The sequence below is a fragment of the Arabidopsis thaliana genome, chromosome 5 (genome assembly GCF_000001735.4).
Source record: "Arabidopsis thaliana chromosome 5, partial sequence".
Classification (NCBI taxonomy): domain Eukaryota; kingdom Viridiplantae; phylum Streptophyta; class Magnoliopsida; order Brassicales; family Brassicaceae; genus Arabidopsis; species Arabidopsis thaliana.
The window spans coordinates 25,275,740-25,302,754 of NC_003076.8; the positions used below are offsets into that span (position 1 = coordinate 25,275,740).

Sequence of the window (27,015 nt, forward strand, 5' to 3'; positions counted from 1 at the left end):
CATCTCTTCAATTTACTGCTATACCAACAAAATATAGTTTCTGTTAAATAAACGATGATGATTCACAACTAATGATCTACCTAGCTAGGGTTTTACCAAAGGAAGGTATTTATATTTTATAGGGGAGCATCCAAAATTTTATTTGGGTTTGGTTACAAGTTAAAACGCCTTGGTATAAAAATAACGCAAGGACTAGCACTAATTTTATTTGGGCTTGAAAGTGGCCCAAGCCCAAGACATTAGAAATGTTGGTCGATGAAATATCAAAAGCGTCGTGCTCTCTACAGATAAATTCTTTATCTTCTTCCACTACTCTGCGCCGCTTTGTCTCTGTCGCAATCTCGTAAGCTTCTTCAGTCTTCTCTTAGTTTAATCATTGGTCGTAATTTGTATTCGTTCGAATTGAGTGCTGTGATGTTGAAAACCTAAATTTATCGGGTCCTGATGACGTAATGGGACTCGGGAACGATCTTTGAGTTAGAAGTATTTTTGCAGTTTTGTGTAGAGTTTCACAAAATTCTTCGGTTTTTTTAAACTGTGGATCAAAATAACTGCTATGTAAATCTGATTTTTGTTTCAAAGCCTGTAATTTTGTTATACAGTTTTACTGTATAAGCTGATTGTGTTTATTTGAACAGAACCATATGGAGAAAGACATGGCAATGATGGGAGACAAACTGATACTGAGAGGCTTGAAATTTTATGGTTTCCATGGAGCTATTCCTGAAGAGAAGACGCTTGGCCAGATGTTTATGCTTGACATCGATGCTTGGATGTGTCTCAAAAAGGCTGGTCTATCAGACAACTTAGCTGATTCTGTCAGCTATGTCGACATTTACAAGTTAGTTTTAATTACTAATATGAGAGGATTTGCTAGAGATAGTTAACTAAATTCTCCCCTTTACTCTTGACCAATCCATTTTTATTGTGACCTCATCCAAAAATGACAAGCTTTGCTTATATAACAATTTGTCATCACTATCTGTGTCACTGAGTGATGCATTGATTATAGGATATGAAATGATTCTTTGAGATTGAAGATTTGAAAAGGTTGTGTGTAGGTTATGTAGTAGTGACTACACTTTTCATATGCTGTGTTTGAAACTGTATCATAATTTGTTTTGGAATGGAATGAATAATCTTAGCGTGGCAAAGGAAGTTGTAGAAGGGTCATCAAGAAACCTTCTGGAGAGAGTTGCAGGACTTATAGCTTCCAAAACTCTGGAAATATCCCCTCGGATAACAGCTGTTCGAGTGAAGCTATGGAAGCCAAATGTTGCGCTTATTCAAAGCACTATCGATTATTTAGGTGTCGAGATTTTCAGAGATCGCGCAACTGAATAACACTAAAAGAATCATTTGTATCCCAGTTCTGTTGTATACATGGAAATTTTATTTTTTCATATCCAAAAGCTTTTGTAACATGTCATTGATTTTGAAGAATTTTTCTGTTACAAAGTTTAAATAAGATGAAAGATTGGGAAATATTATTGTACTTGAGATTCTCTCAGCAAAATTCAGTATGGCAACATTTGAAGCCTCTCTTGTTTATTAGAATTTGTGATGTAATTGTGTTTCTTTTTTGCATTTTTTTTTACGGGGTCCTTTTTAAACAAAAATGAACATGAGGACCTCTATTGCAAAATTCGGAATCCTTCTTCAGATGCTAGAAATAACACGTGTAAAGACACATTCCATGTTGCAGAAATTACAGTCCGCTTTTGCTTTGATCATTCAAAGATCATTCCCTCCTTTTACTTTTGTCTTTGTAAGGTTCATCACCGCAATTACCAAAGGTAAAAGATTTTAACCGACAAATCTCTCCTCTCTTCCCATGTTTGCTTGTTATGTCGATTATGCAATTGGCAAGTTTTGTAATTGGCTTCTCTCAGCTGCTTATAGTTGCACACCATGTGTTTGTATAAATGCCTGAAAGACCTACTTGCTTCTGAATTCGTACTTTCTATTGGTAGATTTTGGGTTTTCTGATTAATTGTTTCGACTTTTGAGATAGCCCTGTATTAAAATTTGATCCTTTCTTTGATTATGTTTAGGATCAAGAAGATGAATTTCTGAGAGATTTTGCGGATGATGATGGCGCTTACTCAACTGGTTCCTTCTTCTCCAGAGAAGCTGTTCTGTTTCTCCAGCTTCTTCCTCCCTTCAATTCCTCTGGAGATTCGTAGAAGTAACGTAACTACGAAAACCAGTTCCAAGAAACTCGGAAGTCTGTCTTTGAACATCTCATGTTCAGCTCACAAGATTGTTCGGAGTCCATCTTTAGACAGACATGTAGTGAAGCAGAACAGAGTTCGCTTTGTGCAGAAGTTGAACACTTTGCTTCTCTCTAAACCAAAGCATTACATTCCAATTGAAATCCTCTATAAATGTCGTTCTTACCTCTGCATCGAAAATCCATTGGCCATTCTCTCAATGATCCGTCGGTATCCTACAATCTTTGAACTTTTTACGACACCTACGCCACATTTGCCTATGAATGCCACTAAGCCGTTATCTCAACTCTGTGTTCGTTTGACATCGGCTGCATCATCCCTTGCAATGCAAGAATTGAATCTGAAGTCTGAGATCTCTGATAAATTGGCTACTAAGCTCCAGAAGCTACTAATGTTGTCATCTCACCGCAGGTTGCTTTTGTCTAAACTGGTTCACATTGCCCCAGATTTTGGCTTCCCTCCTAATTTCAGGTCTCGGCTCTGCAATGACTATCCGGACAAGTTCAAGACTGTGGATACTTCCTATGGAAGAGCACTGGAGCTTGTCTCGTCGGATCCCGAATTGGCGAACCAAATGCCATCTCCTGAAGTTGATAGGGGTTTGATTGTTGATCGTCCTTTGAAGTTCAAGCGCTTGAATCTTCGGAGAGGTTTAAATTTGAAGAGACGGCACCAAGGTTTCTTGATAAAGTTCAGAGAATCACCTGACGTGTGTCCTTACAAAATGTCATCTGACTATCTGGCAAGTGAGTCAATTGAGGCGGAGAAGCGAGCTTGCGCAGTTGTAAGAGAGGTGTTGGGGTTAACGGTTGAGAAAAGGACCTTGATTGATCATTTGACACATTTCAGGAAGGAGTTTTCTTTACCAAATAAGTTAAGAGACTTGATTGTGAGACATCCAGAGCTATTCTATGTGAGTATAAAAGGCATGAGAGACTCTGTGTTTCTCGTTGAAGCATACAATGACAATGGTGATCTTCTAGATAAAGATGAGAGATTGGTGATAAGAGAACGTTTGATAGATCTTATTCAAGAAGGAAAGAGAATTAGACGTGAACGAAGAAGAAAAGGCGCCACACTTGGTGATAAAAGCGTGGAAGAGAAAAGGAAAGATGATGAAACAATTGATGATTATGATAGTGATCTGGATGATGAATATGAAGATGGGTTTGAGAATTTGTTTGACTCAGAAGATTTAGGTGTGGAATATCATTTCGACGAAGAAGATGATGATGATGAGGCAGGGGTTAATGGTGAAAGTGTAGAGTATTGGAGTAGAAAGCTTTCGTCTTCAGGTAGTAGCAGTGATGAAGCAAATAGTGCTGTGGAATCATGGTGATGGAAAATGTTAAATAGATCGTTTTGATATTTATACTCAGAAAATTGTACGCAATTACACAATAACATAATGTTTATGTCGTTAATCTTATTCTCATTGGCTTTAGAGCTGTGTGTATTGATGAAATAGTTCGGGATAATGGTAATATTGAATGGGCTTACGAAAGAATATGAGGCCTTTTAACTAAACGAGCCCATTTAAGCATTGAAAGAAGTCGAAAGTCCCACATCGCTTAGAACAAAATAAGAAGTTGCGTTTATATACAGGTAGAGTCGAAGTAGTGATTGTCCCTTCGGGGACATCCGATAAAATTGGAACGATACAGAGAAGATTAGCATGGCCCCTGCGCAAGGATGACACGCATAAATCGAGAAATGGTCCAAATTTTTTTTGAAAATTTTCCCGGTTAGTTAATCGGTATGGGTAGTAAACCGACGTGTCGGATCTTTGTCATACTCATTAGTCATTACCGAATCTAGTTGGTCAGAGGGTTTCTGGATAATACCTTGTAAGAACCTGAAGAAGAGGTTTTTTGATAGGCATCATTCTTATGACTATCCGAGAAGGAATCATTTTGATGAAGAAGATGACGATGACAAGGCATGAGCAGTGATATTGGAGTAGAAAACTTTCTTCTTCTCCTGGTAGTAAGAGTGATGAAGCAAAAAGTGTTGTGAAATCATGTTAAGAGAGTAGAAAAACCATCAATGTTTTGATATTTTTGTATATTCGAAAATTGTTGCAATTACACAAGAACACACTGTTTCTGTTTGGTATCTTATTCTCATTTGCTTCAGAGAAGCGAATTTAGCATACAAAACTGTGCGCGTTCCCTTCTTTATTTTCTCAACTGTTGTTCGAGTCTCTCAATGGCTGCACCAACACCACTCGTGACCTCACCGTGGTGGCCTGTGTCAACGTTATTGCCTTCGTTTGCTTTCTTCATGAGCTTCAGTTGTACCCACCCTGTAGAATCAATGCAAGTATCACTTAGTTCTAGCCAACTTTCCAATCCTCCCTGATGCTTCTCTATCATTCTCTAAATATGGTAATGACTTGTAAGACTTATTTATGTAAATAAATTACCAAGAGGGAAGCACACTGTGGCTCCAAGAACTGAACCAAGCAACACATTCCGCGCACGCCAAGCAAGAGACCCCGGCACTGCCACATTTTGATTAGAGGTAAAAATATGTTAGGACACAGAAAAGTTAACATCCTGAATCTAATAAGCCACAAGTCCAAAGGAGGATGCAGAGAGTTTGGGATGTATCAGTACTGATTAGGCCAAAAACTGCAGCAGTAGCTGAACCAGCTCCAACCACATTGAAAACATCATGCACTCCTCGGGTCTCAGCTAAAAAGTTTTGTAGACTAAAGAAGGAAGCAGTGAACATTCCAAGACGCATCCCTCCAATGAGGGAGCCACGAGTTACTCGGATGAACCTTTTCTCCATTGCATCTCGCATCAACCTGTGTTGTTCACGCTTATCCTGTGTACTACCCATCTTCAACATCACTTCTGCATCTTTGCTCTGTTTCAAACCACACACACACTGATTTTAACACAGGAAATAATATTCAGCTAAAAGTCTTAAACTTTGATATCTTATGAGTTCAGTCTAGTACCAGAAGTCACTAAGTTACACCAAGGTAGTGGAATCGAAACACAAATCTCAAGGACAAGTAACGAGCTTGAATCTGAAATTGAAAGCAGACATACCACAGAAGCAGAAGCTTCTTTGCTCCCTCCATATAGCAATCCTGCAAATACTCCAACAACAGTTGCTGTTCCCCAGTTGGGATTTCCAGCTAATCTTGAAGAATTCTGTTTTATATAACATAAAAAGCAATCACACCACAAGTAAACTATGAACCAATCACTTAAAAACCCTAACTTTTATGTAGATTCTTGAAATGATAATCATAAAGAACACATATTTTGAAAAGCTTTGCTTCTAACAATGATCTTATCACAGGGAAAATGAATATAAATACAATTTCAAGTAAGTGATCCCGATTCGAATGATCTTATTCTATGCATTTGAACAATACAACCCTAAACCGGCTTGTCGCTTAAGGAAAATCGTTGAGAGGGAACATAAATCTCACCCCTGGGATTGTTTCTTCGGGTTTTTCTACCGCTTCCATAGATGACTGATCAAACACTATCGCCGTAATCTCCTTCTCCGCCGTAGTCTCTTTCTCCTTCAGTCCAACTAAAGGTAGAAGACGACCAGAACGGTTTAATTAATCATCGGCGATCTATCTTAACCGATCAAATTTTCCTAGACCGGTTAAATTTGTCATAACCGGTCGCATAGACCAATTTATGTTTTCTTATGCGGAACGTCTTCGTATTCCTTTAAAACGCTTTATTTTAGCCGCCGGGGAAAAAATTGGTGACAAGAGCAGAGAGAGTCGCCATGGACGCAGCAGATTGCTATCTCGAAGGAAACGCCGACGCCGTAGAATTCTGTCCTCACGAGTCTTACGCAAACTTGCTCGCAGCTTCGACTTATACACTTCAAGAAGGAGATTGTCCCTCTCGATCCGGGTCAGTGTATCTATTTGATGTCGGAGATGTTGAAGATGTTGGCTTGAATCTTATCCAGAAAATTGACACTGCTGGAGTTTTCGATATCCGGTGGAGTCGTGGTGGCGATGGAGGAGACGTGGCGCTTGCTCAGGCTGATGCTGATGGATGCTTGATAGTTTACAAGATAGATGAGACTGAAAGTAAAGGTACTAACTTTTTTTATCTTGTAATGGAAACTTCTGAATCAATGGACTCAGTAATTAAGTGAAATAAAAATTGGAACTTTGGTGTAATCCAAAGGGAGATCTGTAAAGGATCAATTGCTGGGTTGTTCTTAATATGCAGCTAAGCTTTGTTTTGTTAGCTTGTTGGTGATCTGAGTAAAGTTTTATGCTTGAAACAGGTACTCTGAGAGAAGTCTCCGGGAAAAGAATCAGCTCATCAATGTGTCTTTGTTTGGATTGGGATCCATCATCAACATCAATCGTTGTTGGTTTATCAGATGGCTCTGCTTCAGTTGTTTCATTCACGGATTCTAATCTAGAAACAGTTCAAGAATGGAAAGGGCATGACTTTGAGCTTTGGACGGCGTCATTCGATCTCAACAATCCTAATTTGGTCTATACTGGATCAGATGATTGCAAGTTCAGCTGTTGGGATATCAGAGATAGTCCGGCTGACAATCGGGTTTTTCAGAATTCCAAAGTTCATACAATGGGTGTTTGCTGTATTTCATCAAACCCAAGTGATCCTTACTCTATATTCACCGGAAGTTATGATGAAACCTTAAGAGTTTGGGACACGAGGTCTGTTTCGAGACCTCTGAACGAAACATCAGTGTCTTTAGGTGGTGGAGTGTGGAGAATCAAGCACCATCCTTCTCTGAGCGGTGTTGTATTGGCGGCTTGTATGCATAACGGTTTTGCTTTAGCGAAGGTTAGTGATGGGAAAGGTGAAGTGTTGGAGAGTTATAACAAGCATCATTCTCTTGCTTATGGAGCAGATTGGTACAGAGGGAAAGATCAGAAGCAAAGCGTTGTGGCAACTTGTTCGTTTTATGATCGGCTTCTTCGGGTATGGATGCCGATAACTGATTTTTCCACACGATGTTCCTAAACTTAAGAACACAGCTGTTAAGGTAGATTCATCTGTGCTCCGACTTGAATTAGGAAATTTCTTTGAGCTCTGATTTCGAAGGGTCATGTTGTTGTACTTCGTTTTCCTTATTTCCCGGAATATTTATTTGGTTGAAGTTGTTTCAAGAACCATCTGATATGGTTGAAACAACTTGAACCCCATACTTAATGAAAGTGAATTTAATAACATATGTTGAGTTGGAGCAATAACACTTATGTCTGAATATTTAAGTCACTCAATATCAGCAACAAGAAGTCATCGTCTCAGAAGGAAATCTCATAGCCGTCAGCGTCGATGTTCTCCGGAAAAGCCTAAAACATCCAAAAAAGAGAGTAAGATCCAAAGGAATGAATAATTAAAAAGAAGTTTTGGCAGATAAATGCGAGAGAAAGAACCTTGAGTGTAGGCAAGAAACGGGCTTTGGTGGCTTCATCTTCCCATTCAAGGATTTCTATCCATTTTTTATGTGCCTCTATGACAAGATCACCTCTTGGGACACTCGTGAAATTGAGTGGAAGTTTTCTCAGCTCTGAGCATCCATTAACCAAAATTTTCTGTAAACAGGGAAATGGCAGGGGACCCCGGTGGATGTGTTTTAGCATCTGAACATTTTCTAGCCGCAACTCTTTTAGTTCTTGGAAGGGAATAAGGTTTTGCTGCTCAGCTTTCTCTTTGTTTATTACTTCTTTCAGGTCACTCGCTGAAATTACTCGTAGAACCGTAAGATTTGGAGCAAAGATCAGCCACGTCAAATCCCGCAATCTTGTGCAGAATTCTAAAGACACTTGCGAGAGGTTTGGGAAGAATGTGGTAGTGGTTGGGATGTGCAGAGGCAAAACCGTCTCATTCCTCTTTACCTTGATCTCCCAAATGTCAGAGTCTGCAAAATGAAGCTCTTGAAGACTGTCCATAGTAGCAACAAATGAGATTACAGATGATTGCGGATTAAGATTCTCGATGCGCAGAGCTCGTGTACAGCTTGCCAACCTCTGGTTGCTAAGGAATTGTTCCAAAATAGAAGCAAGACCAAGAGTTATGGTTAAAGTTTGCAAGTTTTCCAAAAGCTGCAACTCGTTCAAAACACAGGGATCTTCAGGGAAACCGGAAACAAATAATCTCAACACTTTCAAACTTGTTAAACCTGATATGCCACAGATACTCTCTACCATCCTTGTGTACTCCAAATTCAGGTATAAAAGTTTCCTCAACTCTACTAAACCAGCAGGCCAAATCCTTATCCTTGTACGTGATAAGCTCAGATACTGCAATGAGACACATTCTGATATTTCATTTGGCAAATGTCTGAGATCCCTGTTCATTGATAGATCAAGAACAACTAGCATTGGCATCAACCGAAAGAAGCTGCTTGAGATATGCCCCAAGAAGTTCTTTCGGAGGAGCAAAGTTATAAGTTGGGGAGATTCAGGAGCATCACGTATACTTTCAATGTTGTTAAACATCAATGACACCCTTCTCGCAACTTTCCACTTCTCGATCTCAGGTATGTTCCTCGACTGTAAGCCCGCTTGCACTATAAAGTTTTCTTTTTGCTTTCCAAAATCAGATGCTATCCACAATGCCATTTCTCGGACCACATCATGCATCTTCACCGTTTCTTGATTCTCCTCCATCAATAAGCATGAACGAACTAGAATACCGATAATTTCATAACCTTGGTTCTCAGCTTTACCTTTGTTTCTATCTATGAATCCCTCACCTATCCAGTAATCTACCAAATCATTTTTCTCAATGTTATGATCTTCTGGAAACAAAGCACAGTACTGGAAGCACAATTTGAGCTGTTCACTTTTTAAATTATCATAGCTGTACTTTAGAATAGGTAGAATCTCATCTTCCATACCTGAAAACTCAGCTGCAGATGAAGTCAAAACGTCGATTGCTGAACGCCATTCTTGCACTGTCCTTTTATATGCCATTGTTTCACCAATGACGTTAAGGGCCAATGGTAGGCCGCGACATTTCTTAGCAACTGTTCTTGCGACTGTGGGAATCTCAGGGTGGCTCCCTAATGTGATCTCTCCTACTTTCTTAGTAAACAAATCCCACGCATCATCCGGGGCTAAACACCGGACTTCCATATCGCTATCAACTCCCATCCGCCCGCAGATTTCTTTCAACCGAGTGGTGAATACTATTTTGCATCCGTTTTCTCTACTCGGAAACGGAACTCCCACCTCTGTTAAATCCACTTTACTCCATATGTCATCCAATAACAAGACAAACCTTTTGTGCTTTAACACATTGTAAATGTTAGATGCTTTTATGTCCTCTGTTTTCTGTTTCCACTTCTCGTTATCAGACCGTAACTTCTCCCATATCTCATCTTGGATCCTCTGGATCTGTAACTCTTTGGAGACCACAATCCAAATCACAATATCAAACTCGCCCCCAACTCTAGAGAATCTATTGTTGATATGACTGAGAAGTGTAGTTTTACCTACTCCACCCATACCATGAAGACCAAGAATCCCAATCTCATCTTCCATTAGACGGTTCCACGCACTCTCAAGCATTGGATCCATAGCAACCATAGGTCTAGTAGGCCTCTCTTCCACTCTTGCTGCATCAACTCTCTCAGCCACCACAGCGAAATCTCCCTGATATCGAAGAACCTCAACTTCCTCTATCATCTTCATTACTCTCTTCCCATAACGGTAGCTTGAGACAAGATTCTTGGAACAAAACCCACAAAGACACAACCTTTGGACTTGAACAGATCTCATTCTGACGAGTTCGTTAACTCGAGGTACTATTGCTTCAACTTTTGAAACCCATCCTTGCACAACAGAAAGTCGTTGTAAACCTCGTCTTTCTTCAGACAAAATCTTTCTCAACAAATCTTCTCGTCTTTGCTCAATCTGCTCAAGAGCTCTCTGCAGAGCTGTCAGATTCTCCTCTAAGCCATGAATGTAATCTCCATTCCTGTTTAAGCAACTACAAACATTCTTCGTCAACTGATCACATGATATTGATACAGAGACACAACCTCCCATCCTGCGTTTACACAAAAGAAGAAGTAAACTTGTGGCAGAGAACTAGAAGAAGAAAAAGGATAAGAGCTGCTGAGTTGTGAAAATTGACAATAATCCAAACTCTAAAGTCGTCGCTATTGTAAACTTTAAACAATATTCTGAAAAGAGAAATTTCTACGAAAAAAGACTAAAAGAGTATCATTTCAGAAAGATAACTTTTTTTCAACGCAAATAACTCTTTAATAAATATTGACTGAGGTTTGATTGAAAGAGATAAAAACTTCATTTGCCAGCAAGATTGGCACAAAACTCGAGCAGAGGACATCTGTAGGAGTTGTGTCGTGGTCGTCTTTGGTTAAGAGAAGAAGAAATGGGTTCAATGTTCAGTGGAAACCGAATGAGCAAGGAAGAGATGGAGGTGGTGGTGAACAAGGCTAAAGAGATCGTCTCTGCTTATCCCGTTGTTGTCTTCAGGTTTGTTCTCGTTGAAATCTCCCATCTTTTTCATCTGGGTATTACTCTTTTCGTTCGTGATTATGAATTTGTTGAGAAAATTGGATGTTGTTGCCTTGAGGGGTTTTGAATTAGTCAAAAAGTTTGAGTCTTTACCATCAGGGGGTAGAGTCTGCTTCTATTTGACGCAGAGGCACCAATGGATCATTGTCTGCTTGTTTTGTTGTTTCCATCTGTGAAATTAGGTCGTGAATGAAAGATCGAACATCATCTTATATTAGTGATTCTCCATCCAATTCAGAGATTATTTGTGGGTTCCCTAGACGATTAGGGATGTGATCATGTAATATATACTGATAGATCCAGTTCTCAAATTTGATTCTGACTAGTCTAGAAATCTTTGAAGAAGCTAGAGTTTTTGAAGATTGATCCGTGCAAGCTCCTATGACTGATTTGGGGATGCCTTTCGGAGTTTTGAAATGAAGCTTAATTTGTTGTTGCTTAGAGTCTTGAGTTTGATTTTGCTTAGTCTTAAAAGGAACGTATTTCTTTCCACTTTTTGAGATGGTCTAAAGGTTACTTTTCAAATGTAATGTCTTAGCTCTGATCCATATTTTCTCTTTCGCAGCAAGACATACTGTGGTTATTGCCAGAGGGTGAAGCAGTTACTGACGCAGCTAGGAGCAACTTTTAAAGTACTTGAGCTCGATGAAATGAGTATGAAACCAAATCCCTGTCAATACCTGTATATTAATATATCTCAATGAACCTGAATTATCTCGATGCTATGTTTACTTCAGGTGATGGAGGTGAGATCCAATCAGCTTTATCAGAGTGGACTGGACAGACCACAGTTCCAAACGTCTTCATCAAAGGAAACCACATCGGTGGATGCGATAGTAAGTGAAAAACCTACACAAATTCTCTGCACAATAATGGAAATTCGGGTTGCCGGAAAAACTAACTGCGTTTTTCGTGTTGCTTCTATATTTTGCAGGAGTGATGGAGACCAACAAGCAAGGCAAGCTTGTGCCTCTACTTACTGAAGCTGGGGCTATTGCAGATAACTCTTCTCAACTTTGATGAAACTCGAAACTAGTGTGTGAAGAGTGTGTGTTGTGTTTAGATCATGAAAAAAGAGGTATCGTCACATACTCAATAAAGAAAGATCATTCCCGTTGTTTAATACAGAATATCTAAGTGTATACTTTTCATGTTGGTGTTTCGGTTAATGGAATAAAACTTGAGAAATCTGCTCTAGTTTCTTGCTCTAAATTACTGAAGATTACTGGTTGCATCCCAAGTTGACTTTGTAGCAGGCCGGTCAAGTAGGTGGATTAAGGCTTTTGGTTGAACCAAACTTATCTAGTAACCGGCCGTGTAGGTGCCTTAAAGGCTGAAAAACTAATATTAGCCAAATCGATCAACGGAAAGTTACGATTGAAAGAGAAATGAATATTCGAACAGCAGAAGTGCATTTTCACTGATTTGTGTAATCCAAATTCGGATTCGAACAGCACAAGTACATTTTTCACTGATTTGTGTAATCCAAATTCGGAGAACCAATGTCCAATGGCAATGAATAATGTCAATTTGGTTAATCTAGATTTATTATAAAGTATAGTGCAAAATCGTAGTTTAAGAGAACTTGTGGGGTCAATTAGTAAATATTATCTAGAGCCGGTTAAAGAAGAGAAACTGAGGAAACTGAATTTGACCAGAGAGTGTGTTCAAGCGAAGCGTTGTAGAAGAAAAGACAAAGTTTTGGAATAAGCGGAGCAAAACCTAGACAGGCCCGTGTAAGATGGAGATTTGTTTTAAAGATTTATCAAATCAATAACTACTAACCTAAGCAAGTAACGAAGCCGTGGCTCTCACAAATTAGCCCAAATCCTCAAATTTCACCAAAAGTCTTCGAATTTATTCTCCAGTATCAGTTTCTCTGGGAAAAAGTTCTACTTTTGCGGACTCTGAGGAAATCTTTTGTATCTGTACACCATTCATGGGTTAATCCGATTAAACCCGTGTTGCTCCGTTAGGGTTTAAGAGAATTGCCGCCTTCACCGGCCATGGCTGCTAAACTTGTGTCCTCCTCGGCTTCTTCTTTGGTTCCATCCATTTTCTCGCCGTTTCAACCTCGGAGTTCCTTTCAGGTGACAATTTCTTAATTTGTAGTCAGCCTTTAGAGTTTCTTCTATGCTGCATCTGTGTTTCATGCTCCCAATGTATTGTCTCGACAGATGTTTCTCCCAATGTGGTTTGAGACATTGAACAAATATTCATTTGATCTAGTAGGAAAATTTAGTTGACACATTTGAGTATACTAAAATCAATGTGTCTGAAGTGGACTTTAAGATATAGTTTTTGCAATTCTTACTTAGATTTGATTGGGACATTGCAGTCTTGTTCTCCATAGATGATGCCTAGAAAAAACTGGAACTTCATCTGATCAATAATGCTTTTTATTAGGTTATGATAAAATGAAATCAAGTGTTGGTTTCATTTGTTGTTGTTGATGAGGTTATTACCTGCTGTTTCTTGGTCTTGGGAAGCCCATGTTTATGGATATTTGCTGATATTTGTCGTCTCCAAACTTCAGTTTCGTTCACCGAGGGTTCAGCCTGCTCATCTCCATTGTTACCATTCTCTGCACCTTAAAACTGATAAAAGTAAGTTCCTTTCTTACTCTTAATTGTTATCCTTTGGGGGTATGAGTGACTTGTGAGTAAGTTTTCTGACTGTATTTGCATTCGTTATGAACAGTTGGCTCTCTTCACATTTCCTCAAGAGGCCAAAAACCAAGCGAAGTCTCCCGAAAGAGAACTTATTTGCCTCTTGCTACTTCAGAAGAAAAGTTCCACTACACTGAAGATACAACAAATGATCCAGACACAGTAAGTCCCCAAATTGGCACCGAAGCTACACCTAGAGATGATGATTCAACTATCCAATACAATAGAAATGACGGGAAACCGGGTTTCATTTCGTTTTACAATCCTCGGAATAAAACTGAGGATATCATTATCCCCCCTGAAACTCAAAGTCCATGGGGACGCCTGCTCTGGCTCATTGGTCCTGCAGTCTTAGTCTCCTCTTTCATTTTACCTCCAGTTTACTTACGAAGAATAGTCTCAGCAGTTTTTGAAGATTCTTTGCTCACAGGTTCGTCTTGCTTCTCCCTTTTCCGATTTACTCGTCACGTTTTCTTCGAAAATTGCAGAGACAAAGTCATTGTATCTTTCTTCCTCTATTTGCAGACTTCCTCATCCTGTTCTTCACCGAGGCTCTCTTCTACTGCGGAGTCGCTGCATTTCTTCTGATAATAGACCGCTCAAGAAAAGGATCCGGAAAAGTTCCCCAGAACCGAATCAATCCTTCTCAGTTAGGACAAAGAATCTCCTCTGTAGCAACATTAGTGCTGAGTCTCATGATTCCAATGGTGACAATGGGATTCGTCTGGCCATGGACTGGACCTGCAGCATCAGCTACTCTTGCACCATACCTCGTTGGTATCGTTGTTCAGTTTGCATTCGAACAGTACGCAAGATATCGTAACTCTCCATCATCTCCTATCATCCCCATCATCTTTCAGGTATGTGATCACTCTTCTTCAATCAACACCTCTCAAAAGATATTTCACTTTAACACACTTTTGAAGGAACCTTTTTGGGTTTTGTAGGTATACAGACTTCATCAGCTGAACCGAGCGGCGCAACTAGTAACAGCATTGTCATTTACGGTTAAAGGAGCAGAGGCAACAGTTAATAATCTGGCAATCAAGAAATCACTGGGCACACTTTTGAATGTGATACAGGTTTTGGGTGTGATTTCAATCTGGTCTATATCTAGCTTCCTCATGTGGTTATCATCACCTTCCCAAAACCAGTCTTGATGTATGAAAACATCTTTCTTATTATTATTACAGAGAAGAGAATAACACAGATCTGTCTCGAGTTCTTAACTGTAAAATCCTTTACCTTTTTAAAGATTTTACTTAGGGATCCAGTTATTCTGAAACTTAAAAGATTCAAGTGGAGATCTGATTCCAGTTACAAAATTTGAGGTACTTTGTGACGCCTCAATTTACCCAACACATTTGGAAATTGGAATTATTGGGTAACTGAAAAGTTGTCAAAAGCTAATCTATTTGTGGTAATTGGATTTTCTTCCTAAAAATAGTATGTACATATCACTTTTGGTCGAATGTCTCCTTGTCTAAAAAAAGGTCCATAATGTTCTGTTCAAATTCATGTCTTTTTACGTGGCTGCATAAACTTCATCTAAGTCCCAACATTTTAACTACCTCAAACTGTCAACGTCTTGGAATAATCAAGTCCCCAAATATTGTCTATATCAATCAAATATCATAAAACTTCTCCACAAGGCACCAGGAATGTAATTATATTTAACACAAAAAGATATCGATATTAATAAAAAAAACTTTATACAACCCTTTATTTGAAATCAATTGGTAAACCAAAGTACAACAATAAACATGCCTAAAAGTCTAAAACAATTAAAAAAAATTCAAAACAATTTGTTAAGTAGAAAATTCAAAATTGTATGCCAAGGTAAAAAATCGATTTCAATATTACTGAAGAGATATTGAAATAGCGATCTTTTACATACCGAAGGGTCAAACATGATAAAGGCACTCAAAGATTAATATGTGCAAAAGATGGCCGCTCTGCCTACCAAAACGACATGACATGCGGATGGAAGATTTTTGCACCATCATACGTAAGTGTATACACTACTGTGTAAATTTCTCATATCGAATATACCATCTCATATAAAAAGCTTCCTATCTTGACTAAGAAATACAATAAAACTGTAACGACTATTGGAATGAAACCTCAATAAAACACCAAAAATAAACAGCTGCAAATCTAAATATTAGAAAGATTGTAACATTTTTAGAACAAGATCCAGATCTATTCTCTAACTGACCAATCAACTATCACCAACGTGTAAACAAGCTAACACATAAGTTTATGGAGTTAGAGAATATCTTCTACCACTTAAAAAGAAAAAGAACGAAAAACATGGAAGAGAAATATCGAATAAGGAGGAGACAGACAAAGGAGGCTTCTAAAGATAATGAAGGTATATGCAAAAGAGGTTTGGTTTATATAGAGAGAGGCTTGGAAATTAGGTCAATGGTGTTTATTAGTCGGTCGATGGAAATAGGCAGAAATTGGAAATAATATAAAAAGGCAATTTTCTAAGAAAAGAAGGAAATCTGTTTGGTCAGCGGGCAGCTACCCGGTGAATTAAACAATTCAGCAACTTGTCTGAAACAGGCAGCCTCGAGACTCCCACATGATCTTCCCGGTTCAATTTGGTTTACAAGTCTAATTGTATTTTAGATTTCGGTTTGGTTTGATTTTTCTTCTTTTTCTTTCTCAAGGGCCCATTTAGCATGATTTCTCGCAAGTCTACTATTGGATTAACCGATTAAGCATTAGGCCGAAGCCTAGGATCAAAATTCAGGGTATAAAGATCCATATATCGCTTGACTAAGTTGATAAACATCCGACCACAACCCCTTTTAAGTCCAATGAAATCAAGTTGTTAGTTAATTCATTGTGAAACTAGAGATTCAAGTTTTGGTTCCTTCAAAGATATTCGATATAAAAGAGAGGACTTCAAGTTTTGAGAACGTAATTACATGTTTCACGTCGTGGTTTTCAAAAAAATGATTATAAGAAATGTTATTTTCGTGTTGATTGTATGATTTGAAGAAACAAAACATCATGTAAATCTAAATGTAAAGAGCTTTTTTATCTTGAAAAAAGTTGATAAAAAAGTTGTGAAAGTTCTATTCAAATGATTTTTTTTTTTGTTAAGACTATGTTCTTCAACTCGTTATTTGACTATTTAAAATAGAAAATCAATTGTGATTTAATAAAAAAAAAAACTTAATAGTAATTTCTCCGAAACGACGACGTTTAGAGGTGTTGGTATTAAAAAACCTTTGATTAACCGCTTGCCTGCAATCTGCTCTCCTATCTCTTCCAATCTCCTCTCCTCTCTATCTATCCGCGTCCCCATTTCTTCTTCCCTCTAAAATTCCAATCTTTCTTATTGCTTTTTTTTATTCAAAGCTTCAAGATTTTCACTAGGGTTCTTTCCCTTTCTCTTATTCGATAAATTCTGTTCTTTTCTTTCGTATTCTCACGGACGAACAAACCCCAAGGCAACGAGCTCATGATTGAGGTCCGTTCTTCTGCTCTTTCCCTCTCAGTTTCTTCGCAGCTGTTTTCTAATTTGCAATCTATTTTATGGATTTGGGGTACTTTTGTTAAGGGAACAAAACCTATCATTTTCCAGGTTTCTTATGGTTGCGCTTTAGATTTTATAGTTTAGTGTAATTTAATCTGATTTGGGGAATTGGGTGTTGGATAAGAGTGTTTTGCAGCTGAGAGGATTGAAAAATTGAATATTTATGATATTTAAGCTCGCTAATGAGGTTCTCTTACTTCGGATTTTGCTCAGCTTCGCTCCTGTCAAGTAATTTTTGTTGTGATCTATATATGAAATTTCCTTTTAATGTTTTATGGTCGCTACTTGTGATTTCATCATCTTTGGAGGTTACAATCATCTTATTCAATCCTTTCTTCGGCCTCAGATTGTGGCTTTTGAGTAAATGATTCACTGCTCAGCTAGAGACAATGGTGTTGGTAACCCATAAATTGCAGGTATCTTAGACATAGATCTGTAAAGTCCTAAATTCTACTTTGTTTTGTGTCTCTGTAATGGTCATGTCTGCAAATGGTTGTACCTTCCGTTTCACTCTTGTAAAGCCTTCTTTTACTTGCCACACTAGAAATATAGATGTTTACCTCCCCCTTGTTCTCTCATGTAGGGTTCACATGTCTTGTCTCCTTGGAGTTCGCCAACATGGACCAGAGGCTTGTGTTTAAAGAGACCTGTTACGACAGTGCACTTTGTTGAGAGGAAAGATAAGCATTTACGATTGAAGCAAAAATGTTGTTTTAGGTGAGTATCCCACTTTACAAATCCCTGCTTAGGTTATGTACTACTTAGTTTGAGACTCATTACTCTCTCTGTACGACTGTACTCTAGGAAGGTAGATACGTAGTTATATTGTGGATTAAAATGTGCCTCTTAATACGCTGAGACCTATCTGTTAGCTAAGAGATTCCTTGTTAGATACTGAGACGTATGAACATATAGGAAACTATACTAAAAAGTTATAGTTCATATATTCCCTTTGCAATTGATTCTCGGAATCATAATATGTTGTGAAACTCTTTTGCAGTTTAGGGTCCCCTTGCAACGGTGGATTGAGAGCAAAACCTTTCAGAGTTACATCTTTTAAAGGTGGCATCCAAAATAATGAATCAGGAGGAAGTGAGGGTGGGAAGAAAGTTACTAATAACTCTGTCAAACTATCTTACCGTTCAGATGATGACGAAAATAATGTGAATGGCTCCCCAAAGGCACAGAACACTTCGTTTTCATATACCTCGGAAACAGAGGATTCCATGACAGGGCAACCCGCTATTCAGAAACTATTCAAGAAATGGTTGACATTGTTGCGCACACAGTCACCTATTCAAGTGATTGACGAGACTTTAGGAGGAGAACAGGTTCCACAAACGACGAAGCAAGAAACTGAAACAGAAATTCGGAAAGCAGAAAGTCTCCAGAGTACCAAAAATACAGTTTGGTCCTGGTTTTGGAGTCTAGACGCAGCTATCAAGATTCCGTTGCTGTTATTGTAAGTATCAGCATCAAAGCATCTTTTTCTTTTGCTTGATGAGGTAGTCTAGAGTTAGTTATCAATAGAGGAAAATCGACTAGATGTGAACTTATATTCAAAAACTGTCCTTAGGAAGATTTAAGAGTGTCACAGCCACTTTTTTCTTTTCCAAGTTCCTTGTATGTGTATTGACTATACTTTCACCTTGACCTTTTTTGTAGTGTTCCAGCTTTCCTAGCTGTTTACGCGATCTGTGGTGCTGAAGTTACAAAGGAATTATCCCCTATGTGGGTGGTTGGCCCCTTGATCATCGCCCTTTATATAAAAATGTTCCAAGGACTATGTTCCCTTTACGCCTTCTGCTTCAACCAAACCATCAAAATGATAAGAAACCTACCATCGTATTATCTTGTAGCATACCAATACATTGCCGATGGAAAGCTCAAAGACGACGTTAAAGCTCTAGTGTTTAAACCAGTGGTGGCCATCAAGAACACAGACTACAAAGAGCTCACACGCACGAAGCTGAAACAGTTCCAAGAATGGATCATTGAGAAATACCTGGATTTTGTTGAATCTGTATGGCCTTATTACTGCAGAACTATCAGATTCCTGAAGAGGGCTAACCTGATTTGAAGATCTTCAACATGGAACCCTCAAATTCTGACTTCTCAGGGCTTCTCTATGATTTCTCTCTGTGCTTTGTTTACCTTTTTTTTTTTTTTTCTTAATTTTAGGAAGGCTTTTCATGTTGTTTGTTCTTATCTCTATGTATACTGATACCTTTTTTGAGGTTTTACAATGAGTTCTTTTAATATTAAGGGTTATCCCTTTTCTCCATACTTAAAAATTATCTATACACATATAAATCGACAACAACAGAAGAAATAAGTGCTTAAAGGTCTCTTATAAACCTCTTTAGCTCCGGAAATTTGATGGTAATGTTTCTTCAGTAAAGTACTCCTTTCTGACGGTCTCTGCTGAGCAAAACTTGACCTTCACATAAAGCAAAGTATAAAAATCCATCTAGTCCAGTCCTCTGAATAACCACACTATGTAGTATATAGCAATTAGAATCGATGCATAAAAACATAGCAATATGGTATGGAAGTTACCAGAGAAGCGTATTGCTTCACCAACGGTTTAGTGAATTGCCAAATTGGCTGAAATATGAATGGAGCATCTACAAAAAGGACTTCATCCAATCGGCTTGGATAGTAATAGTAAAATACGTCAAACTGCAGAAACAAAACAATGGAAAAGACAACAATAAGATCAAAGACCATTCACCTGTAAGAAGATACAAAAACCATTCACCTGTAAGGAGAAAGAAATACCAGGAAAGTCAAGAACTTAAGATCTGCGTTCTGAGATCCGAATCCACGGAGATCAAATATCCCAAGTATCTTGTGTTGTCCTGCTGGTAACTTACTTAAAGCCTTTTCAAGTAAGAACACACAAAGCTTTTCATCTTCTATTGGATCAAGCAGCTGCAAAACGTCAGACATTTCACAAATCCTCAGCTATAGTAAATCTGCATTGCTGAAATTTAACAAGAAAACTGGTGTCTAACTTGCCCCGGGGATGTGCTTTGCAGGAGCTACAATAACCACTGGCCGACCTTTAACATCTAGAAAACCATGTACATAGGCTTTTCCAGTGTCAGTAGCTGCTTTAATAGAATCTTCAGAAAGCTCATCTACCTTGAACTCATGACGCCATTTCTAAGCTTTTAAGTAAAGGATAACATGGAAACCAAACCTTATCAATATTACCAAAACAAAAAACAACATGTGATTTGATTCTACAGGTTCTACATAAAAGTGAAGTCTCTGGCAACTTTCTAGATTCATTATAGTGAAGAATTGATAGAAGATAAAGAAAACACAAGGAAGAGGATACAATAGCTTTAGTTAGCTTTCCAATGGCTTCATCAACAGAAAATCTGCGATCTTTCAAAAACCAGAGGATCATATCCTCATCATCTCTTCCATATTTGCCAAGTGGGAGACTAGTACAATCTTTCGCAAGCCGTTCTTTTACTTCCAAAACTAGCTGCACCACATGTTCACAAACCCAAACTTTCATTACACAATCCCCTCAGAACTCAGAAGACACATTCCATAGTCTAAACATCCAATTCAATGGGTATTGTGGAACTCAAGAACCCAATTCTGAGACCACATAAGCAAAAGACTAAGTTTTTATTTTATTTCTTAAACAGAGCTTCCAATGCCAACAATGGAAGAAAGAAACAGAGGAAAACTTGCTGCAGATATCATCAGAAAAAAGCATAAAAGGCATATGCGAAGAAGAAAGCCATTGCGTAAGAAATTAAAAAAAGTAACGTCATCGTAACATTCATCCAATTTCCATGATTCTCGCTTTTTGGCTAAAAGAGAAAAAACAAAACCTTGTGCGCATGTTGGGATTCAGACACGCAACTTCGGACAGAGAATCTGCAGTTCCGAGATCGATTAATGTTCAAATTCTTCGAGCTTTTGAAATTGACTGAAGCAGCAACGATGGTTGAGCTGAAACGAATCGACATTGACTACAAGGAGTAAAAATTTACTCTTTAGAGTTTGATTCTCAGAAATTAGATTGATGAGAGGAATTCGGAAGTTTCAAAAGCTGGGCTTTGTTCACCACAGAGCAAGAAGAATTCAGAATTTGGAATTTTGCGATTTATAGATACAGAAGCGAAACAGAGGCATATGTTTTTGTTTCCCCTTTTTATAGACTCTTGCTTCTTATACACACGGGTACGGGTCTTTTTATCTGGGTTTAGATCCGGTTCAGGGTCTCGGATCCACGTTCGGATCCGGTTTGGTATTTCTACATTATTACCAAAATTTATTTGCTTAGCCAGAAGTTTGTATTTTGTAAAGACATCATCATAGTACTACATATATAACTACACACTCGCAGTAAATCTTTTTTTCTCTCTGTATAATTGAAGTTAAAAATAACAACAAAAATGGCAGTTTATATGGAGGATCACATAAAAATAGTTAAAAATAATTTAGTCCTAGTAATTATAGGTCTTCTCTAATTTTATTTGGAACTAAATTTCAGAAAACAAAATATCGTATCAAATTTTGATGTAAATTATAAAATAATAGAAATTAGTGAGATAGCATTCTAAATGAGGATTGCATATTTTGGTATTAGATATGTCGGATTTTATCTGATATGGTAGTTTTCAGTGTATATATATATCTCTAAAGCTTTTTCAAGCCAAATAAGAAGAAAAATGGAGAGCAAATGGAGTGTGGTGATGATGGTGTACTTAGTTTTTGTGGTGATGGCTGCCATTGGAGGAGAAGCACAAGATCTTTCATGTGAAACGAAATGTGCAATCACCTGCAAAGATTCGATGTTCCCTAAAAAATGCTCATCCAAGTGTTTGGAAAGTTGTAGACGACATTATCCACCTACTCAACTTCACACTCGCAGTACTAAATCTCTCTTTTTCTCTATATAGTTATATTATGTGATATGATAGTTTTCATTGAATATATACCTATAACTTTTTCAAGCCAATGGAGTGTGGTGATGATGGTGTATTCGTTTTTGTAGTGATGGCTGCTGCCATTGGAGGAGAAGTAAAGAGTGTTGGATGTGTTTTTAAATGTGAATTTCACTGCAAAACTCTGCTCCCCACTACAGCTTGCGTCAAACGGTGCTATAAAGAGCGCTGCGAGCATCATCCACCTACAAGTACCTCGCACTAAACTTCACACTCGCCGTAACTCTCTAACTCTTTCTCTACATGTTATGTACTTATGTTTGTGTGTATATCATAGTGAAATTGACATTATATATGGTGATAAATAATGCAGGATGAAGATCGAGTAGAGGGCTGAAAGAGAAAGAGAGGGTAGAGATCAGTTGATTCAGTTCTAAAGTTGTCAATTGTCATGATGGAAAATGTTTCCTACATGTAAAAGAACATCTATAATCAGAATACATAAATATAAGTTTTTTTTTATGCTCATGTGAAGAATGGACTGAAGAAACATTATAATTATCATTTCAACACGGTATGATGTGGGAGAACATCTATTGATATATGCCAAATTAAAACAAATGATTAGTTGTTGATCCTAAAAAAAAAAAAAAATTATTAAGCAAATGATCAATTTCCAACAATTAGTGTTCCTTTAATATGTGAATACAAAAAACTTATTATTATGTAAAAGAAAATCTATCATAAGATGAAGAAGAAGAATAAATAATAGTAAGTTTTTTGTATTCACATAATCATTTACTTTATTTTAATATTTTGTTTACTTTAATAATAAATAATAATATTTTTTTGTATTCAACTATTCTTCTTCTTTTTAATGTCAAGTTTCTCTGCAAAAGATTTTCTTGTCACTATCATATCCAATTATCCATATTTCAGATTTCTAGAGTCAATATTCAACACTTCACATAAAAATGGCTTAGCATATATAAAGCTCATTGTAATTACATGAAATTTAACAAAAACAAAACAAATGGTTGGTCATTTTGGAAGTTTGGAATACTCTACGTACTAATATTACTTGGGAAGTACAGTTGCGTGGTGTATAGTGATTAACCAACCTACGCAGACTAGTTCAAAGATGGAGAAGATATGTGGTTTTATTGTTTCTTTTAAATTATGGATTGTATTCCCACTCTTCACGACATTTTCTTTATTATCTTTTGCGTATTTAGGATACCAATGGAAGGAAATTGGCGGAGATTTGTGTTCTTCAAGAACTAGATTGAGACCTCTAACACGAACCGTTACTGCGGTGGTGTTCGAGTGTTAGAAGACCAGATATGACGTTACGTGCTTTGTAGATTTGCTACGACAAATGTTATTGTATGCTGCATCGATCTTAAAAGTTGAGTTTTATTTAAAGCCTTAAGGGACATTCTAAAGAAGAGAAGATAGAAATCACAAAGCACAATAAAATGGTCCAAAAAAAACAGAACAGAAAAAATCTTTCTGACTTGAAAAAACAGAGCTTTTTCTTCATCACCTGAGAGGAATAAACCTGGTGGACCGACGGAAACAACAACAACCACAAATACGTGGTCTATGGTGATTAACCTTCTTGCAAGTCATCGAAAACTCCGCAAGATAATGACCAATCATCTCAGGTTTAATCACGATTTCATTAAACTTCTTTCCATTGTGCACTCCGACAACACTTCCAATCATCTCAGGGACAATGATCATGTTCCTTAGATGTGTTTTCACCACTTCAGGCTTCATCTTGTTCTCATCGCTTGCTTCTTTCTTCGCCCTTCGTAGCTTCTTGATCAGAATCAGAGGTTGCTTCTTTAATCCTCTGTAGAATCTTCTGCGAACACGAGCGTTGAAGAGCTTAGCGAGATCAACGTTTGACATTTTGAGCAGAGCATCAACGTTGAACCCTCTGAATGAGAATTTCTTGAACGTTCTCTTCTTTGTTGCCACCGCCACGGCCGTGGCAAACTCTGGTTCGTTGATCGCCATTGTTGGAATTTGAGTTTTTCTGCAAAAGGATAGAATATGCCATTAGAGATTGGTGTAGTGAGAATTCTTTGTTTGCTTCACTACTATTTATACAAAAATGTTGGGAGATATCGTAAATCTCTAGGATCGTCGGAAATATCGAAAACTTACCTAAATGTTAAAGATTGACCGAGTAAATGTAAATATTTTTGAAATATTATCAATTATTTAATGTTACTAATCTTGTAATCTAATTATGGCTGTTACCAACCATGTCAAGATAAGAACAGATATTGGTTTAGGATATTTATTCTTAACATAGCATACAGTAGTTTTTAAAAGTTTACTAAATAAAATAGATTTTTTATTAATTATTTCATTTACATCTAAATAAAATAGATTTGGGAGGAAAAAGTATTGTGATGGTTTATCATTTCAACAAGATCCTTTGGAGAACATATTTGCATATTTGGACCTGCAAGACCACTGAGCTTTTGTAATAATTCTTTCGAAGAAAGAAACTGATCCTCTTCCTCCATGTGAATCCTTGCATAAGTTCTTCCCATGTCTCTGACAAATCTGAGAAACTGTGGATCCTCCAGTGTTTCTCGCAAGTCCAGATACACTTCCTCTGCAGTTACACCGCCTGCAGATATCATCTTCATCATGACTTTCAGTATAGTTGAGAGATTCATTAACAGGTTTTGGGCCATTGCTAATGAACACGAATTCAGGTTTTTGTGTTTGTCAGAGTAAGATTGCAGTAGAACCATGTTCCCCAAAGAGAACCGTGACATGAAGAGGAAGAAATCATTTAAATTCATTCCTGTAGAGGAGAGAAAAGAAAGGGTCATGATAGGAATATTCATATTCATAGATCCAAAACTCTTATAAGGATTTTCTTGAATATTTTGTTCGATTATACATTCATGTAAACACATTCAGTCAACTCAAAGATTCAGTTATTCACTATTGCACAGGGAGTTCTCCAAAGATATTAAAAAGTTTCAATCAAAAGATCTCAGATGAGATAAGTTATGCATGCACCTGTGTTGGCAGCAAGATTACGTTGGCAGATAGCTTCAAAATCATCACATATGTCTCTTATGTCTTCTATTGACTCTTCAGTGTCCTTGTAGTCCTTCCACAGTAGATCCCACTGGAACTCAAGTAGACATGAGTACTTCCTATTTTAGTTCAGTTGCATATTTCTCTATATAGAAAATTAGAAAGGTAACTCGAAATGTCATTACCACCCAAGATAGGTTGTATGCGTTGAGCCAATTGTGGTTAATAGATATTGTGTCTTCCTGTAATAATATTTGAGATCATTCAATATAACATTGTTGTTGTATATATAGGGAGAGGGGGTGAGAAAAGAGAGATACCAAGTTATATACTTGATGATGCCATCCACTGGGAACAAAGATAATTTCACCGGGTTCTTGAATGCACTCAAGCCAGGTGGTCTGAAGACAAACCATAAAACGCTCATAAACACATGGTGGAAGAAAGAATATCTCACAAATTGATAGTAGGACTAGCTGATTTACCTTCTTAAAACCAGGGAATTTAGTTTCATTCACCTCTTCAAAAATGTCATAAACGCAATTTTTCATGTACCTGAAAAAAAAATCATCAAAGTATAAAGCTAACAAGAGCGAACAATGTGGATCAGAAACAAATCAAAGAAAGGTTACATGACCAATAAGATAAGAATACTTGCCTGTCATAAACAAGATGACTTTGAGGAGGAGGAAGGAAAAGCCATCTTTTTTTACCACAGACATTAGCTGACCAACTATAAGATCTAAATACATCAGCATGTAGAGGTGTCCAAGATCCTGCAGCCAAGATATCAGAAATGATCAGCTTTTTCCAAAGGCCAAAACACTCAAACAAACAACAACACAAACAGTTTCTTTGATCTTTTACTCAGACCTTTCCCACCCATATAAACAAACCGATAATCAGAGCAGCTTATTTGATCATACTTCTGGAAACTATCTCTATCCTCATGCATTTGGTAATTGTCTAGATACACGTTAAGCCAATCATCAGAAAACAACGGCGGTGTTTGGTAAGCTGTATAGTCTGGATACTCCTGGATTCAGCACAATCAACTCTCAAAATTGATACATAGAAATAGCAATTGTTCTTCTTCACTAAGAGAAAGAAAGTAACAAGCGTGTGAATTAACCTCAGATATGCACCTTCACAAAGTGCCAATCTTTCAGATACAAAACAGATTCCTCAATAGAATCCTTATTAGTCCATTGCTCCACAAATTCAGTAACAGACATTTCTAATCTTTTCTGATCTGTAAATTCTCTCGTATCACAATCTGCAACCTGTAAATATTCAAACACCAAATCAATGAACAAACAATTCATTCCCAAAACCAAAAAGACTCAATTTTTATTCTTTCCTTCAACAGTTTGGCTATGGTAGCTAAGCCATGGACTATTTTACCTGAACTCTGGATTTTCCAAAGTGAGTGGCAAATACGTGGAGATTAGGGTTTCCATTCTCACTGACCCAATCTTCCCGAGCTCGCCAATCTTCAGTGAGATCGGATATTACCACTGGCTGGTTCTTAGCTAAGTATCTCTCTGCAAAATCGCCGTAACTCAGCTCTTTACCATTGATTCTCTCAATTTGACCTATAATCTGTATTCCCATGTTTCTCTCAATTTGATCTGCTTCTTCTGAGAGTGAGAATCTCCGATCAAAGTCGCCGGTAAAGTTGAAGCAGATATAGAGCTCCGGCCGATGAACGAAAGAGACTCTCTAACTCACCTAGAGACTTCCTAATTAAAGGCGGCGTTTAAGGTCAACTCACAGAAGGTTAAAAAGCAATGTAATTGTACGGCCCATTTATAGGCCCATTATTACCCACGTAGTGACGTAGATGATCAAACGGTGACGTGTTGGTCTCCGAATGGGAATTGGGTCAATTATGTTTTTAATGGTGTCCTGATCTCTCTAGGGAAAAGCCAGTCAAAATTATCACTTCCATATGCGTTTTTAGAGTTCTAAAGTCAATTTTCAACACTTATTTTAATGACTTGACATATGGAGAGTTCATAGTAATCACATGAAATTTAATACACAG

General features: G+C 37.6%; 13 protein-coding genes, 3 long non-coding RNA genes and 3 other non-coding genes across 23 annotated transcripts; 10 read left to right on the top strand and 9 right to left on the bottom strand.

Moving 5' to 3' along the window:
* The first annotated feature begins 277 nt into the window (after nt 1-277).
* Nucleotides 278-1,554, top strand: FOLB2 (Dihydroneopterin aldolase). Of its 2 annotated transcripts, none has more exons than NM_001345573.1 (3): nt 278-558; nt 639-841; nt 1,146-1,535. In NM_001345573.1, exons 2-3 carry the CDS (start codon nt 645-647, stop codon nt 1,342-1,344), a joined length of 396 nt encoding a protein of 131 aa, NP_001332160.1. In that variant the 5' UTR covers nt 278-558; nt 639-644; the 3' UTR covers nt 1,345-1,535. The 2 variants fall into 2 exon arrangements, with proteins under 2 accessions (NP_001332160.1, NP_201103.1); NM_125692.4 differs by having other exon boundaries at nt 293-343; nt 1,146-1,554.
* Nucleotides 1,555-1,664: 110 nt separating this feature from the next.
* On the top strand, nt 1,665-3,735 carry emb1692 (Ubiquitin carboxyl-terminal hydrolase family protein). The gene is made up of 2 exons (NM_125693.3): nt 1,665-1,796; nt 2,055-3,735. The coding sequence occupies exon 2, from the start codon at nt 2,089-2,091 to the stop codon at nt 3,571-3,573; it is 1,485 nt and encodes a 494-aa protein (NP_201104.1). The 5' UTR covers nt 1,665-1,796; nt 2,055-2,088; the 3' UTR covers nt 3,574-3,735.
* Nucleotides 3,736-3,865: 130 nt separating this feature from the next.
* Nucleotides 3,866-4,089, top strand: AT5G09115. The gene has a single exon (NR_144263.1). It is a non-coding gene; the product is annotated as an uncharacterized misc_RNA (transcript).
* Nucleotides 4,090-4,142: 53 nt separating this feature from the next.
* On the bottom strand, nt 4,143-4,256 carry AT5G62998 (uncharacterized protein; the record flags this gene model as incomplete). Its single annotated transcript, NM_001126009.1, has 1 exon — nt 4,143-4,256. The coding sequence occupies one exon, from the start codon at nt 4,254-4,256 to the stop codon at nt 4,143-4,145; it is 114 nt and encodes a 37-aa protein (NP_001119481.1).
* Nucleotides 4,257-4,272: 16 nt separating this feature from the next.
* Nucleotides 4,273-5,913, bottom strand: AT5G63000 (Mitochondrial import inner membrane translocase subunit Tim17/Tim22/Tim23 family protein). Its single transcript, NM_125694.5, has 5 exons — nt 5,686-5,913; nt 5,297-5,401; nt 4,853-5,108; nt 4,660-4,737; nt 4,273-4,539 (listed from the first exon to the last, which is right to left on the bottom strand). Exons 1-5 carry the CDS (start codon nt 5,722-5,724, stop codon nt 4,412-4,414), a joined length of 606 nt encoding a protein of 201 aa, NP_201105.1. The 5' UTR covers nt 5,725-5,913; the 3' UTR covers nt 4,273-4,411.
* Nucleotides 5,914-5,936: 23 nt separating this feature from the next.
* On the top strand, nt 5,937-7,437 carry AT5G63010 (Transducin/WD40 repeat-like superfamily protein). Its single transcript, NM_125695.3, has 2 exons — nt 5,937-6,318; nt 6,516-7,437. Exons 1-2 carry the CDS (start codon nt 6,000-6,002, stop codon nt 7,226-7,228), a joined length of 1,032 nt encoding a protein of 343 aa, NP_201106.1. The 5' UTR covers nt 5,937-5,999; the 3' UTR covers nt 7,229-7,437.
* On the bottom strand, nt 7,324-10,382 carry AT5G63020 (Disease resistance protein (CC-NBS-LRR class) family). The gene is made up of 2 exons (NM_125696.4): nt 7,645-10,382; nt 7,324-7,560 (listed from the first exon to the last, which is right to left on the bottom strand). Exons 1-2 carry the CDS (start codon nt 10,261-10,263, stop codon nt 7,513-7,515), a joined length of 2,667 nt encoding a protein of 888 aa, NP_201107.2. The 5' UTR covers nt 10,264-10,382; the 3' UTR covers nt 7,324-7,512.
* AT5G09120 lies at nt 8,284-8,750 on the top strand. Its single transcript, NR_143171.1, has 2 exons — nt 8,284-8,439; nt 8,557-8,750. It is a non-coding gene; the product is annotated as an other RNA (long non-coding RNA).
* A 55-nt stretch (nt 10,383-10,437) lies between the features above and the next one.
* Nucleotides 10,438-11,955, top strand: GRXC1 (Thioredoxin superfamily protein). The gene is made up of 4 exons (NM_125697.3): nt 10,438-10,716; nt 11,324-11,412; nt 11,496-11,594; nt 11,693-11,955. Exons 1-4 carry the CDS (start codon nt 10,613-10,615, stop codon nt 11,776-11,778), a joined length of 378 nt encoding a protein of 125 aa, NP_568962.1. The 5' UTR covers nt 10,438-10,612; the 3' UTR covers nt 11,779-11,955.
* A 451-nt stretch (nt 11,956-12,406) lies between these two features.
* AT5G63040 (uncharacterized protein) lies at nt 12,407-14,681 on the top strand. Of its 2 annotated transcripts, none has more exons than NM_203255.2 (5): nt 12,407-12,848; nt 13,165-13,364; nt 13,459-13,857; nt 13,953-14,287; nt 14,375-14,681. In NM_203255.2, exons 2-5 carry the CDS (start codon nt 13,211-13,213, stop codon nt 14,585-14,587), a joined length of 1,101 nt encoding a protein of 366 aa, NP_974984.1. In that variant the 5' UTR covers nt 12,407-12,848; nt 13,165-13,210; the 3' UTR covers nt 14,588-14,681. The 2 variants fall into 2 exon arrangements, with proteins under 2 accessions (NP_974984.1, NP_568963.1); NM_125698.5 differs by having other exon boundaries at nt 12,408-12,848; nt 13,295-13,364; nt 14,375-14,638.
* A 492-nt stretch (nt 14,682-15,173) lies between these two features.
* Nucleotides 15,174-16,173, bottom strand: AT5G09125. The gene is made up of 2 exons (NR_143172.1): nt 15,961-16,173; nt 15,174-15,574 (listed from the first exon to the last, which is right to left on the bottom strand). It is a non-coding gene; the product is annotated as an other RNA (long non-coding RNA).
* On the bottom strand, nt 15,253-15,304 carry AT5G09130. The gene has a single exon (NR_143173.1). It is a non-coding gene; the product is annotated as an other RNA (small nucleolar RNA).
* Nucleotides 16,174-16,664: 491 nt separating the features above from the next.
* Nucleotides 16,665-19,281, top strand: EMB2759 (embryo defective 2759). Of its 2 annotated transcripts, NM_125699.3 has the most exons (5): nt 16,665-16,914; nt 17,327-17,396; nt 17,564-17,697; nt 17,981-18,442; nt 18,646-19,256. In NM_125699.3, exons 2-5 carry the CDS (start codon nt 17,370-17,372, stop codon nt 19,058-19,060), a joined length of 1,038 nt encoding a protein of 345 aa, NP_201110.2. In that variant the 5' UTR covers nt 16,665-16,914; nt 17,327-17,369; the 3' UTR covers nt 19,061-19,256. The 2 variants fall into 2 exon arrangements, with proteins under 2 accessions (NP_201110.2, NP_001190603.1); NM_001203674.2 differs by lacking the exon at nt 17,327-17,396 and having other exon boundaries at nt 16,709-16,914; nt 18,646-19,281.
* Nucleotides 17,712-17,955, bottom strand: AT5G09135. The gene has a single exon (NR_143174.1). It is a non-coding gene; the product is annotated as an other RNA (long non-coding RNA).
* AT5G63060 (Sec14p-like phosphatidylinositol transfer family protein) lies at nt 19,215-21,157 on the bottom strand (the record flags this gene model as incomplete). 2 transcript variants are annotated; one of them, NM_125700.4, is made up of 6 exons in its annotated part: nt 20,838-21,157; nt 20,327-20,479; nt 20,002-20,148; nt 19,762-19,914; nt 19,540-19,662; nt 19,215-19,420 (listed from the first exon to the last, which is right to left on the bottom strand). In NM_125700.4, the coding sequence occupies exons 1-6, from the start codon at nt 20,973-20,975 to the stop codon at nt 19,343-19,345; spliced, it is 792 nt and encodes a 263-aa protein (NP_201111.2). In that variant the 5' UTR covers nt 20,976-21,157. The 2 variants fall into 2 exon arrangements, with proteins under 2 accessions (NP_201111.2, NP_001331215.1); NM_001345574.1 differs by lacking the exon at nt 20,838-21,157 and having other exon boundaries at nt 19,343-19,420; nt 20,327-20,693.
* Nucleotides 21,087-21,187, top strand: U6.2. The gene has a single exon (NR_143175.1). It is a non-coding gene; the product is annotated as an other RNA (small nuclear RNA).
* A 493-nt stretch (nt 21,188-21,680) lies between these two features.
* AT5G63063 (Plant thionin family protein) lies at nt 21,681-22,467 on the top strand (the record flags this gene model as incomplete). The annotated part of the gene is made up of 3 exons (NM_001345575.1): nt 21,681-21,882; nt 22,007-22,175; nt 22,270-22,467. 2 exons carry the CDS (start codon nt 21,681-21,683, stop codon nt 22,159-22,161), a joined length of 357 nt encoding a protein of 118 aa, NP_001318868.1. The 3' UTR covers nt 22,162-22,175; nt 22,270-22,467.
* Nucleotides 22,468-23,438: 971 nt separating this feature from the next.
* Nucleotides 23,439-23,934, bottom strand: AT5G63070 (Ribosomal protein S19 family protein; the record flags this gene model as incomplete). The annotated part of the gene is made up of 1 exon (NM_125701.2): nt 23,439-23,934. Exon 1 carries the CDS (start codon nt 23,919-23,921, stop codon nt 23,439-23,441), a length of 483 nt encoding a protein of 160 aa, NP_201112.1. The 5' UTR covers nt 23,922-23,934.
* A 259-nt stretch (nt 23,935-24,193) lies between these two features.
* AT5G63080 (2-oxoglutarate (2OG) and Fe(II)-dependent oxygenase superfamily protein) lies at nt 24,194-26,737 on the bottom strand. The gene is made up of 9 exons (NM_125702.4): nt 26,373-26,737; nt 26,114-26,251; nt 25,842-26,004; nt 25,627-25,744; nt 25,454-25,523; nt 25,289-25,369; nt 25,154-25,210; nt 24,948-25,059; nt 24,194-24,726 (listed from the first exon to the last, which is right to left on the bottom strand). The coding sequence occupies exons 1-9, from the start codon at nt 26,580-26,582 to the stop codon at nt 24,287-24,289; spliced, it is 1,389 nt and encodes a 462-aa protein (NP_201113.2). The 5' UTR covers nt 26,583-26,737; the 3' UTR covers nt 24,194-24,286.
* Nucleotides 26,738-27,015: the final 278 nt, after the last annotated feature.